The sequence below is a fragment of the Protopterus annectens genome, chromosome 1.part0 (assembly GCF_019279795.1).
Source record: "Protopterus annectens isolate FY-2018-M chromosome 1.part0, PAN1.0, whole genome shotgun sequence".
NCBI lineage: Eukaryota > Metazoa > Chordata > Ceratodontiformes > Protopteridae > Protopterus > Protopterus annectens.
In genome coordinates this window covers 551,054,484-551,068,102 of record NC_056725.1, presented here as the reverse complement: position 1 = coordinate 551,068,102, position 13,619 = coordinate 551,054,484, and the positions used below count along the sequence as shown (strand labels likewise).

At 39.5% G+C, this 13,619-nt stretch overlaps 1 protein-coding gene across 1 annotated transcript in view; it reads right to left on the bottom strand.

Moving 5' to 3' along the window:
* Nucleotides 1–13,619, bottom strand: part of SMYD2 (SET and MYND domain containing 2) — a 762,982-nt gene that overhangs the window by 279,644 nt on the left and 469,719 nt on the right. The window contains exon 7 of the mRNA XM_044061287.1: nt 12,550–12,652. Coding sequence (XP_043917222.1) covers nt 12,550–12,652 — 103 coding nt within the window. The remainder of the gene's footprint in view (nt 1–12,549; nt 12,653–13,619) is intronic.

Here is a 13,619-nt window from a genome sequence, read left to right as displayed (position 1 = left end):
GACCGCCTCCGGGGGTGGGGATGGGCCAGACATGTGCCTCCTCCCTCCCATTCACAGCGCAAGCGGGCAGGCTTCCCAGTTTGGGGTGGTGGGGGCTCCTCTCCTCCGTCCGCATCTTGCCCTCTTAAATTAGTACTGAAGAGTTACCTCCCAAACAATTACTGTCAGTCTGCACAGAGGGTACAACTTTGTACCCCTTTCTTTTTTATGCACCACTTTACTGCAGTGTTGTCGGTAATCAACTGAAGAGGTCCTCGGGACCACAAATGAGGAAAAGATTAAGGCATGGATCACAGCCAGCATTATTTGACATTTATGCACTTTGAACTGTCTGTGGAGTCCCCAAGGCCTTGCACCTTTACACCTATTGAAACTGCACTCCCCCCTGCAAAATATTGGTTAACAGGAAGTTACTAGGCTAATGGCTCCAAGTCCTTTACAATCCTAGCCATGTTATACCAGTGTTCCCTAACTGACTTTGGTTAGATGATTGTTATTTGCAGTGTGTGTCTATGATCAGCACTGACTGCCCCTGTTCATGAGGAACATAGGTGCCAACCTTGGGGTAAATTTATTGTCTCCCATCCAGTTATCTGGGTTGGGCTTAAATAGGGTTATTGAGGAGCTCTGTTTCTTGTGAATTCAGAATGGATTCCAGAGGAGCGGCAATCTCTGGCAGATGTATCTGTCTTCTCCAGCATGTTCTGTTAATATCACAGGCTAGGATGAGATCCCCAAAGCAAGTGACTCTTGTCCCATTTGATTTGCAGATGTGCAGCATTTCCATTAGGGCAGGGTCAGAGACTGCTCTGTAGGCCAGGCACAAGTTGCTTCTCAGCAGCCTATTGGACACAGTGCAGTAACAGGGCTTTTAGTCTTTCCATGTAGGTTATGTTTTGGATGCCCTAAATTTTCTAGTGAAAAACATCTGCGGTCCCTCCAGCTGCTGCAGGTGTCTGGTCAGCTACATGCAAAAGGGAGTGTTGTACTATATCAGTGGTCTGATGAGGGTCAAGTACAGAGGAGTTACAACATCTTTTGTCTTGGATATGATGCCCTTCCTTATGAGATGAGCAATGTAGAAGGCTTTCCTTACCACTGTGGACACATGGTGATCGAAGTTTAGATTGCTATCAACCTCTGTTCCCAAATCTCACACCATTGGGTTGGAGCTTGGGGGGGGGGGGGTGCTGTCAATATTGTAATTTGCAGGGACTTCTTTGCTAAAGGGGATAATAATGCACTTTTTTGCTTTTAATTTTACTCCATGGCTTTGGCAACAATCATTTGTCTGCATTAGTCCCTTTTGTAATACGTTAACGTCATTTGGAGACTCAATGATTGCACCCAGTTTGCAATCATCAGTGAACCTGTTAAGCTACAGGCCATCTACATTTGCCTGGACTTCTGAGAAATAGATTCTAAACAGTAGACAGCCCAGCACAGATCACTGTGGTACGCCACTAGTAACTAGTCTACTGGTAGGGGTGCAATCCCCAACTTTGACAGTATGCATTCTATGGTGAGCCAGTTGGCTACCCATCTAGTGACGTATGGGTTAATCCTCAGATGGGAGAGTTTCTCAATGATAACGGAGTGTGGGATTGTGTCAAAAGCCTTGGCTAAGTCAAGATAGGCAGTCTGTACTGCTTTGCCTTCATCCAGGGCTTTAGTGACATTCTCAAGGAAGTCCACCAGGTTCAATGAGCATGATCTACCCTTAATGAAGCCAAACTGTGTTGGTTCAAGAGTTTGAAGGTCACCTATGTCTTTTTGATAAGGTCCATGATGATTCTTCCCATGACCTTGCAGATACGGATGGTTAGGCTTATGGATCTGTAGTTCCCAGGGTCGGTTGATGGACCCCCTTTGAGTAAGGGGAATACTGTTGCGGTTCTCCACTCTGCTGGAACAAAGCCAGCACTCAGGCTGAGGTGAGAGTGCCAAGTGGTTCCATTAGGTCTTGTTTTAGATTGTTTAGTAAGTAGCCTGGTATGTTATCTGGTACCATAGAAGCCGTGTTTTTGCAGACTAGCTGTTCCAGGGCATTTGTACTGACAAAGTCCAGGAACCTCAGGGTGAGCATGTTTGTGCTGGTTTAAGTCGCTCTGTCAATGGAAAGATAGCTGAAATCACCCACAACCAAAGTGTTTGGCTGCATAATAAGTGACTCTAAGTCTAAGGTAGGTAGTATGCTTTTTTTGGTTCATGGTGAGGGACCTGTAGCTAGCAATGATGTGGTAGGGTGCTTTACCTATAGTTAGTTGGACCTGGAGTAGCTCAAGACAGTCGTACTCTTTAACCAGTCTAGAGGTGTATCTGGCTTTAATGAAGACGGATACACCTCAGTCTTTGGTGCTTTCACACTTGTTTTGGGGTCAGAATGTGTGGAAGGCATTACAGCCTTGCACGGCCAGGGTATTCTCTGTGGCCTTGAACCATGTTGCAGTGACTCTACAGATGCTATCATCTTCCAAGGTGAGGAGTGCTTCCAGGGAGTGCAGTTTCCTGTTTAGGTTCCTAACTTTAAACAGCATGACCTTGAGTTCGTCTTGAGTGGATTTTTTTTACACTGGAAATTCTGTTTTGATATTGCTTAAAAAGGCACTATGGGGGAGGTAAATGCCTTTGCCAGTATCCAAAAGCCTAGAAGAGTGAGGTGAAAACCATCTCTGGTAAAGCAGCGTGGTCTGTCAACCATGTTTTCCAGGCTGACAGATACTGGATCCCCCTGGACTGGCACTAGAAGCTAAACCAATTGTTGAAGCTAATCATTTTTGTGTACATTGTAGAATCATCCTGGGTCAAGGCAGAATGCTGCTTTGGGCTAGGGACATAGCTGCCTGAGACACGTTATCTGAAAGTCCAATCATGTTTCTCTTCATAAAGTCCAGAAAAGTACGTCTTAAATCATTCACCCCAACATGTACTATGACAGATTCATTGCGGTAATTGTTGTTACGTGACTTGACTGCATGTGTGATTTGATGGATCGTGGCAATTGACAGGCAGCTGATCATGACATTCTCCTTGTCCTGCCTGGTTAGGGGAGACATGTGTGTGTCTCACTATGGAGTTCCCTAACACTAGGGCATTTGGTTTTGAGGTGTTTTGCTTTACAAGCTTATTTGCTGAGACACTGGTGTGTGTGATGTTGTATGTAGTGGATTCTATTTGCTTTGCAGTGTGTACAAGTGGTTTGTGCTTGGGAGGACTTTGATCTTTTGGTAGGCTTCTACCGAATACCTCCGTGTATGTGGGTTTATGTGTTGTGACATTGTTTTGTGCGAGAGGTGATGTGTATGTGCTGACAACCTGTCTGATGCCTGGTTTGTTGTTATGAGAGAGAACCGATTCCAAATTCATAATGTCATTACATCTCTCACATACTGTATTTGTTTATTTTAGGAGTAAGTGGCTGTCAGTACACTTGAGGCAATTACTACACTGTCTCAGGATGCCTATGTCAATCATACTGGCTGGAGAAATGGCTGGAAACTGACTTGTCCATTATGATATGTTTTTACTGTAACTACTATTAGGAGTGTGCTTGTTTGACCAGATTTTGCTCTAGGATTAACAATGGGGTTTATTTTATTGAATGCTAGGGGTGAAAACTATGGCAATGCTTCTCAGTGTGTAACTGAGTTTTCCACAATGATGATGGGAAGCTTGGGACGGTTAACTAGCAGATGTCTAGGAGAAAGATGTCTTTCAAGACATTTGCATCTATACAGGACACTGCTAAACCCCACTGAGCGTTGCGCAGCTACGTGCAAATGTGAGGCTTACATACAGGTGAAATTAAACACTTTTAAGCTAAACTACCAATGGGAAAGCACAAAATAAGCTTCCCTCCAGTAATTTCCAACTCAGATAAGGCTCAGACTCCACACTTCTGCCACAACGGTGCAGGCAGGGCCCTCCTAATGTAAGGTGGTTGGAATAGTGCTCAAGTGTAACGATACTGTCTAGATTCAGCAGATATGAATCTAGTCTATGCTATGTAATAGTTACTTAAAGTGCAGACAAATACAGTAAAAAAAAAAATCAGCAAAATGAGGCATGTGTAGTTATAAACTGATTTGAAGGTAGAGGAGAAAAGGGGATACCTGTATTTACTTGTACTTGTTGACTCCATCAGTGCAGTTCCCTTTTTACAAAGCACAAGATTGGAATCTGAAATTCCAAAGGATGCAATGTTGAGTCTGTGTGTTTCTTAGAAACCACTGAATCCTTCTCATGTGCAACCTGACAAGAGGAATCATGAGAATTATAGAGGGCATGATCCCAACATACATTCTGGCTAATATTTTCTTTTAATTAAACAAGAAACATCTTTATTAGATTACCACTTTTGACATAGGCAAGCATACATTTTCATGAATGAAAACAAACCACACTGACACAATCCCAGCTGCAAGTATTTTAAATCACAAACCATTAAGAAATAATTGTAGTTGCAAAAACTACACATCACTTATAATCATCCCAATCATTGCCAAGCATTGCATAGCTCATTCGAGTCCTCCCTTCTTTTAAACCTCATTCTTTCGTGTATGTATTGTTCCCACAATTCCCATTTTTCCTATATAATTGAGTCCTACCCCTTTTTAAAGATCCCATTTCCAGTTGTTTTATCTCTGTTACTATATCCACTACTTCTAGTATAGCTGGTTTAGACTTTGATTTCCATTTTCTAATAACTGCTTTTTTGGCAGCCACCATAATGACTCAGCAAGGCCTTACTGCATGTCTAGGCATTTTGGATTCTGTACCATAACTCAAAAAAATAATTTCCCTAGTTGCACCAATTTGCTCACTCAGTATCTCTGACAGAATAGTCTGCAAGGAATCTTTAAAGTCTGCCAGCTCATTATACACCCAGAAAATATGTTCCCAATTAAGTCTTTCTTCCCCATCAAACCTCCAACATTTGCCTTCTACCAGAGGAAAATTTCTCTGGAGTCTACTTGGGGTATAAAAAAATCTGTGTACAAATTTCCAAGCAAAAATCATAAATCTTCTACATTTTGTTGCATATTTGGGAGACAGACACATGCCCCATTGTTTCTTTGTGACTTGCTTATCCTAGCTCTCTTCCCAATCCTTTCTAACCTGCTCTAATTGATTCTTATAGTTATCATGCAATATTTTATATGCTCTACTAATTATTCCTTTTTTTAACAGCAGTTTCTGTTCTACATTCTGCTAAAAACTCTGTCAATGCTGGTCTTTCATTTAGGACCCCCTATTTCTTTCTCTTGTCTATACTCGGTTATCAGTCCTTTATAGGGCAGGCAATCTCTAAACTGCAGTCCAAATAAATTCATGGGGTCTTCCCATCCTTTCCCTGTCTAGTTATTTGCTCCCAGTACCTTGGTTCCTTTGCCAGTTTTCTCCAATAAATTCCAGCTCCCTCTTGCATACAGTCTGTATTCCTAAGCACAGACATCCATATCAGCAGAATCTTTCTCCATTTCCGTTTTAACTTAGTTCTTAGAATACTTCCTGAATATAATATTCTGTATGATTATTGTTATTCTGCTTAAAGATCTGAATACAAAACTCCAGTCTCTCCTTGTTTCTTGACCTTCCCCCTGTTTCATCATCACCCCCTTCCACTTTGAATTATGGGTTTCTGCTTGTTCCACATATAGCAATCTTAACTGTGTAGCTCAAATACCCATTCAACTCAGGTAATCCCAATCAGTCTTGTTCTATTGGAAGAATCAGCTTATCCCACTTGGCTCTTGCCGTCTTTTCCCACCCAGATAAAAAAACATTCAGCTCTTTATTAATTGCTATCCACAACTTCCCATCTGGTTGATAACAATATGCCTGACTTGTGTATAAGAATAAAGGGAGTAAAAACATTTTAACTGCTTGTTTCTTACTATTCATATCTAAAATAACAGAGCTTCCAGTTTCTCTGTTTTTCTATTATCTTTTGTTTAGTCTCTTCCCACATATCTTTAGCTACCACATTGAAATCATTTTTAATCCATCCTCCTAATATTTCATTTTACCATGTCCCCAAAAATATGGATATTACTGAAACAGTTTGTGTGTGGGTATATAATTTACTGATATTGCCTTTGTTTTACCTTCATTAATTATGTATCCCGAAAAGGATATGAAATTGTCAAAAATGTTCCACAACACTGTAATGTCCTTTTCTGATTTTGTCAGTTATAAAATAATATCATCTGCAAATACAGCCAGCTTTTCTTGACTACCATACCAATTATATCCTTGAATTTTCTCAATCCCTTATTTTCTTTGCCAATAGCTCTAAACATAATGCAAACAACAAAGGAGAAAGAGGACACCCTGTCTGGTTCCTCTGCTCAAGCAGAATTTATCACAGAGGACCCCATGCACTTTAATGTTCGTCTCCAATCCCTCATACATTCTCCTAATCAACCTTATAATTTTTCCAGGGAATGCAAATGCTTCCATTGCCCTGCTCAAAGTCCCAGCTTACTTTGTCAAATGCTTTCTCTGCATCAAGACCCACAACAGTGGTATTTTCTTACATTCTGCTTCTCTCTGGATCAGTGTTCTGTTAATGTTGCCAAATGTTTGACTCCCCTCCACAAAGCCACACTGATCCATATCTACCAATTTTGGCATCACTTTTGCCATTCTTTTAGCCATTACATGCATAAACACTTAAATTATCCTGGTTTAGTATTGAAATTAACCTGTACGAAGCTGGATTGGATGGATTTCTACCTCTAAGTATTACAGCTACCACCACTTTCTTCTAGGATGTTGGTACTTCTCCTCCTCTTAAAACACTGTTAAACAAAACCTTCCAGATCTTTATCAGTTTTTCCCTCCGAGCTTCCACACTTCCACAGGAGTACCATCCATTCCTGGGGACCTCCCTGTAGATTGTTATACTTCACCATTTTTATCTCATATCCTCCCATCCTAAATGTTAGTAATTGAGTCTCATCTACCTCTAATCCTGGCATATTTAATTATTCCATAAGCATTTCCATTTGCATCTTTTCTTAATTTCCACATTTCTCTGCTTTATACAAACTTTCATAGAATTTTCGAAAAATATTTCTAATACCTCTACAAACCTCTTGTTACCTTTCTTGTTATGTTATAAAGCCTGGCAACAGCCCTTTCTACTTTCTGTTGCCCAAGTCACTAATTTAAAAGTTGTTGTGTTCTACAGTATATATATATATATATATATATATATATATATATATATATATATAGTTGATTAACAGCAATCTTTCTAATCCCATGCATATTAATCAAGGTAATCCCTTATTTTTGGTTTAGCATTCCCCAGTTGCACCTCTTCTTGTTCTGTGAGATTCCCCATATTGTTCAATACTTTAATATGGTCAGTACCTCTAAATAATTCTTGCTACTGCTTAACCATGGTTCCCCCCCCTTTTTTTTTTTTTTACTTCCACACTATTTTTAAACTCCACTTTAATTTTAATCCACTCCCTAGCTATATTTTTAGAAGAAATTTCTATATTCTGTAATAGCTCCTGAGTAATTTCCATTACCCATTCTTTAAATTCCTCTCTTTTTAACAGATAGGTGGGAAAGAGACGGTGTCTCATTTTTATTTCATTATCCTGCGTTTTTAATTATTGGCACATGATCTGAAATGGTTATTAGGTGTGTATCAAAACACCTTAAATTAAATGCACATGTTCTTGTGAAATGTACATTCTGTCTAGCCTAGCTCAATTTTTGCATCTTGAGAAATATGTAAATTCACTCCAAACTCCTAGTACTGAATTCACATCTACCATGCTAAATATTTTCTTAAATTTGTTCAAAAATCTACCCTCCTTTGTTATACTTTCTCTTTTAAGCACCCCATACACATCTCCACTGCTGCAAATCACATTTTATTTCAGTCTCCATCTACAAGTAATATTCCTTGACGGAAGTTGATTATTTCTCCCTAACTTGTCTTAAGCATCATTATAGCAGTTTTAGCTGGAATATAAATGCATGCCAATGTAATCCTTCTCCCTTTCCAGTAGCCCCTTAGTACTACAAATCTACAATTACTATATTTGTTGCCATCTTCTATCACTACTGGAGCACCTTAATATAAGTATGCCCCTTTTTCTTTGCCTCAGGCATTCCACTGAATAACCATCATTAAAACCTTTCTTTATCAAATTCACACATTCAGTTGTTTTTTAAGTGCATCTCCTGTAGCATAGCTATTTGTACTCAACATTTTTAATGTAGTTCTCTACTCTTTCTTTTTTGTTTTTATCTTGTATTTATCTGTAAGACCATTTACATTTAAAGACATTACAGAAAGTATCACTGTATTAAAAAGTTATTATTCCCATCTATTTTGTACAACAGCTTTTTTGTTAAATGTCTAGCTCCAGCTTTTGTGTTGCATGCATTCACTGTTTGGCAGGTTGAACTTTTATAAAGTTGTTTCTTGTCATATCCATTTCAGCCCATGTCACATCTTACAAAATTTTTCTGCTTTATTGAAAGCCCTCAAAAAAAAAGAAAAACCCCCAAAACCCCCTAAAACCTATTAACTTAATACTAACACACACAATTATATACATCTTCAAATACTGAAGTTTCACCCACCTAAGAGAAGCAAATGTCCCAAACTAAAAGCCACACTTACACACTTGCGTTAACCTAAAAGAAAGGTTATCCACGCTAAGATGCATGGTCAGCCGGTGCTTCTATTAAATGTTGCATGGTTTTGTCTTATCTTTATAGCTCTCCCAGCTGGGAACACACCTAAATTCTTTCATACAGCATTATCTCCTAGCCACTCTCTCTTTTTATTTCTATCTCCTAACCAATATTGCTTTTTTTCTAGCCAATTTCTCTTTATCAGATTGTCTCCATGGAGACATGAGGACCAGATACAGAATTGCTACTAAGCATACATTTATTTGCTAGAAAAAGGCTTATACTATTCAATATTCTTTTTCATTTACTTGCTTTCTCTTAAAACATATTACTAGATCAAGCTAAGGACTTTAATCCAGTCATTCATCCATGCAAAAATGAGAAAAGACATTAATTTTTCTTTGTCATGCTCTTTTAACATTTTTTTGCACATAGCAGTGCCTACATTTCTTAAAATTGAACAAGAAGATTGAGAAGGAAGGAAGAAAAAAAACAGCTGTACCTGTTTACAATAGTATCTCAATTACATTTAAAAGTAACTGAGAAAACTTTACTTTATACCATGTGAATAAATTCATATACTATAAAAATAGTACTTGTTTGTCTTTCAGCATTTTCCGGTAAGGGGTCGCCACAGCAGAACTCTGGTCCGCTAATGATTGGCAGTAGATTTTTACGAAACGCCGAGGTGCCAGCTCGATGCCCAACCTTCAACGAAGGTACGCCCATTTATGCACGCATGTCTTTCGGATGCTACCCAACCGCGGGGAGGACATGCAGACTCCACACAGAAGGCACTCCCAGGCCCAGCCGAGAATCGAACGGGAGAACCTCTTGCTGTGAGGTAACAATGCTATCGCCGTACCACCGCGGCATACTATAAAAATAGTACTATTAAGAAAAAAAAATAGCTTTTTTTAACAGTTAACTTTCTCCCTCCTATCCCTCCTCTTCCTCTCTCAAGTATTTTTCCAAACATTACTGACGTGAATTAAGGCATATACTTTAGACTGATCCACAAGTCCAACAAAGTACAAAAAGTCCAATATTTCCAGATTTTCTTGTTCTGTCATATTTCACAAATATAATTACTGCTTTGTAATCCCACATTTGTCAATTTCCAAGTTGCTGGTTTTATTCCTGTTCATCTCCATCTCCCAAATCCTGTCTCTGCTTCATTTCTAGTGCACTCTTAGGTCTTCTAGTCAACTCTCGCACTCCCGTCCTTCTCTCTGGCATTTTCTGTTGAAACACTGGAAAAAGGTTTCACTGGCACAGTCTTCTCTGTGGTCTTTATTAACAGAAGAACAAAAAGCAGATTGTTGGACAAACTTCTGTATTTTCTCCTTATACACACTTCATCAAAAAATTATTTTGTCCCTCCAGGGAAGAATATTTTGAAGATAGCTGGGTACAGCAGTTTGAAGCTCACACCTGCTTGTCAATGTCCTTTGAATGGTGGAATAAATTTACTCCTCTTCTGCCTGGTGTACAATGAGTAATCAATCTCCATAAACATTCTCCTGTCTCCCACTTTTAGTACTTTGTCCTTCTGCTACAGTTTTGCCAGAATCAACTTCTGCTAGTAGAACTGCAAATTTACTATTGAACATCTAGGTTGCTTCCTCACAGCCAGGTTTGAAGCATACACAAGACGTGCCCTTTCAATTAACAACTCCTGCTGTGGAATATCAGTCCACTTGCTTATTTATGCATTCACAAAATCATTACAGTCTGTTCCTTTCAGTTTCTCTGGCACAGATAAAAATCTCAGGTTTTCTCTATGTGCTCTGATTAATGCCACTATCCTTTGACACATCTCTTCTTCAGCAGTCTCAGTCAGCCAGCCTTTTCTTCGTTTTGACCTCTGATTGTTCTGGTTTCATCACCTCATCTGAATATCTGTTTAAAGCTTCTTCCATTTTTTCCAGCCTTTTGTTGGTTGAGTTGATATACTCCATCAGCGTTTCATTTATTTTGACCAGGTCTGTGTACAGTTGTCTTAAGCTTCGTCTAGGTTACTGGAAGTCGTGTTTGGAGCTTGCACTGCTTTTTGCTGAACAGCTGCAGTATTTTACACAGTCAGTGTAAGTCTTTGTGGAGAACAGATGTGGTGTACAGAAATGGCCTGGTCCCTGAATGGAACTCCTTCTCGGGTGGGCATAGCTTTAAGACATAACAACCATGCGGTCCTTGCTGGTGGTTACCAAGTCATGTGAAACTCAGAAACCAAACTTTCAATGAGCCGTGTTAGACAGTGAGGACTGCAAATGCTGAGCTGGTAGGGTGGCCACATCAAGGATTAGGACAGAAGGGTCAATGGAAAGAACCAGGTCGGACTCTTAGGGGACCTGCCTCATTCCACTAAGGGTCTCTTCTTAAAGGAAGAAAAACATAAAAGGATAACTAAGAGATAGGGAAAGGACCCAAGGCTAGTAAGAACACTCGCCACAGAGTCAATACTTGTTTACTCTTTTAAAGGTCCTTAAAGCTCTGACAGGCCTGATCAAACAAGAAATTACCCAGAAAGAAGTATTCAGAATTGACAGCCTGAGCTCATCCTTAAGTGAGAAAATCCTAAGCTGTGCCATCGATAAATAATATATCCCTGAACCTGTTGCCCTAGTCACAGCAACGGCACAATCAGAATTACAGTCTAGTAAGGGTCTTGACCAAATTCTCTCTGGTACCAGACTGAAGGATGTCGGTCAGCTTCTCTAGTTCCACGTATACTCAGGATGACTATAACCTGGAGAGGTGAAACAGACAGGAAAGGGACTGAATCCCTAACATTGAAGAGAACACAGTCTTACCAATCCTGTCCAAAGCATCCAATCCTTCTAAGACTGTAAGGAGGAAAGGTGTTGTGGTCTCTGGGACCTACAGTGAACAAACAGATCACTTAGGAATCTGCTTTATGGTGCTTATAAAAGAACTTGAGGATGCTTGTGTGTAATTTAACTCCATTCTGTTTCAGGCTTGTACAAGGCATCAGCACTTTTGGGGGCAGTGGAAGCAAAACCTGTAAGTTTCCAGGCTGAATAGATAGCAAATGTGAAGACAGATTCCATAGAGGAAATGATGCATGGAAAGGCCTTATTACTACACAACAGTAAGGATGGGTACTACAGGGTGGTCCAGAGTGGACTTTAGTTTGACAGTCTCTCCCTCACCAAATGAGGGGTCATCCACTGGGGAGGTATTAGGGGTCATGCATAAGATGAGCAAGCAAGATCTCCTGTGCCCAATGAATGTTCCTCTTTCTGCCCACACATATATTCCTCGCGCAAACATACTTATTTTCAGTTATTTGGTGCCACTCCCACAAAAAAAATCTATTGCAATATTACATGAAAACATGAAACATTTCCAAATAGTTCCTTAACAGCATTCACTCTGTTACTGACACTAGCAAACAACAAGAATTTGTTTCAACTATCATCCTGTGGATGTTTTTACAACATTCCCACCACTGCTAAGCTGTGAACAGCTTCAAGCCATTTTACTTCATCAGGCAGTTAGTTACCTAACATCTGTCACTTTAGAAAGACACATACGTTAGGCGTGATGGAGAAAGGCATCTTAATAATTTTGACAAAACCATGCTGCTTTCTTTCTCAACATCAATATATTGGACAATATAACACTCAAGAATTTACACAAAAAACACAGACCACAAACTAACATCTAAAACAATTTTCACAAAGCAAACTTGCATGTGGAGTTTTTTTCAAGCCTCCATAGATTTTTTTTTTAAGTAAACACTACAGCTGCCATTGAAATGTGCTCAGTGTACCAGCAAATAACTAACTTTGATAAGCAGAAATACTGTTGGCTGCATACCATGACTATACCGCTCTGCTATTCCTAAAGTTTATTTACCTCTTCTCCAGGATGGATTTCTTGAGTAGCACGGACATCTGCTGTGGTTCCTCTGTAAGTTACAATTATGTTTGGGAAACAACTATGGTTCATTAGGGCAACACTGTAAAAATTATAAAAGAAAAAGAATAGAAAAGGAAATCTTTAGTCAAAAATTTTAACCACAGCTTTAAACATAGTTGCAAAACAGTTAACTTTTGAGTCATAAGAGATGATTTTTTATTATTCACCTAACCTACTGAATGCAGATGCAAGCTGACTCCTAGGTCTGTTGACTCAAAGATTATGCAAGTGTGTGCCCTAAAGGTTATTGATGCATTAGTACAGGGTTCTCAGTGAGTAAAAACTAAAAAAGGTAAAGTTTCAACAGCTAATCTGTGAAACAGACTCCATCACGGCAAGTGAAACCCTAAGGGCATCATTTCTAGAAACTTCACAACCTGATAGTTTTTTGTCCTGTATATGTACAGGTGGAAGCAAGGCCTCTGAGTACCATCTCACAACACTATCCCCAATGACTGGATATAAAAGGCAAGCTCACATATCCTTTTTACCTCTTCTCCCATAACAACCAGACTTCCTGCAAAGTGTACAGACATGTAAAACACAAAGATGAGCAAGCTCCTACGTTGTACTGTTTTTTTTCCAGCATGCCAGTTACTGTCTTCATATTTGTAGACATAGTTAATGGTACAGTTGACCAAAGATGTGGAATCTAACCTGGGCTCTGCAGATGCATGCAGTCTTATTCTTGTGAAAAAACTGTACGGATTAAAAATTACTCATATCAACACCAGAAGCCCATCATCAAAGGCTTGAGAAATGGGGCCTAGATCATACCGTATTTATTGTGCTTATTCGCATCTCAGAAACTTTTGTCTTAAGTTAGGTCAATTAGACTTTTTTTAAGACTTCTGGAATACTACTGAGGATAGGGCAGAAAGGGGCTGAAGAGGATGAATGCTAGTGGGTACTTTAGCCAAAAGCCTTAGTTATAAAGCAGCAACATACTTTACCCCAAATGTAATATCTGGGACACTTTAGAAGTGCACAGAATAAGACCATTAGTG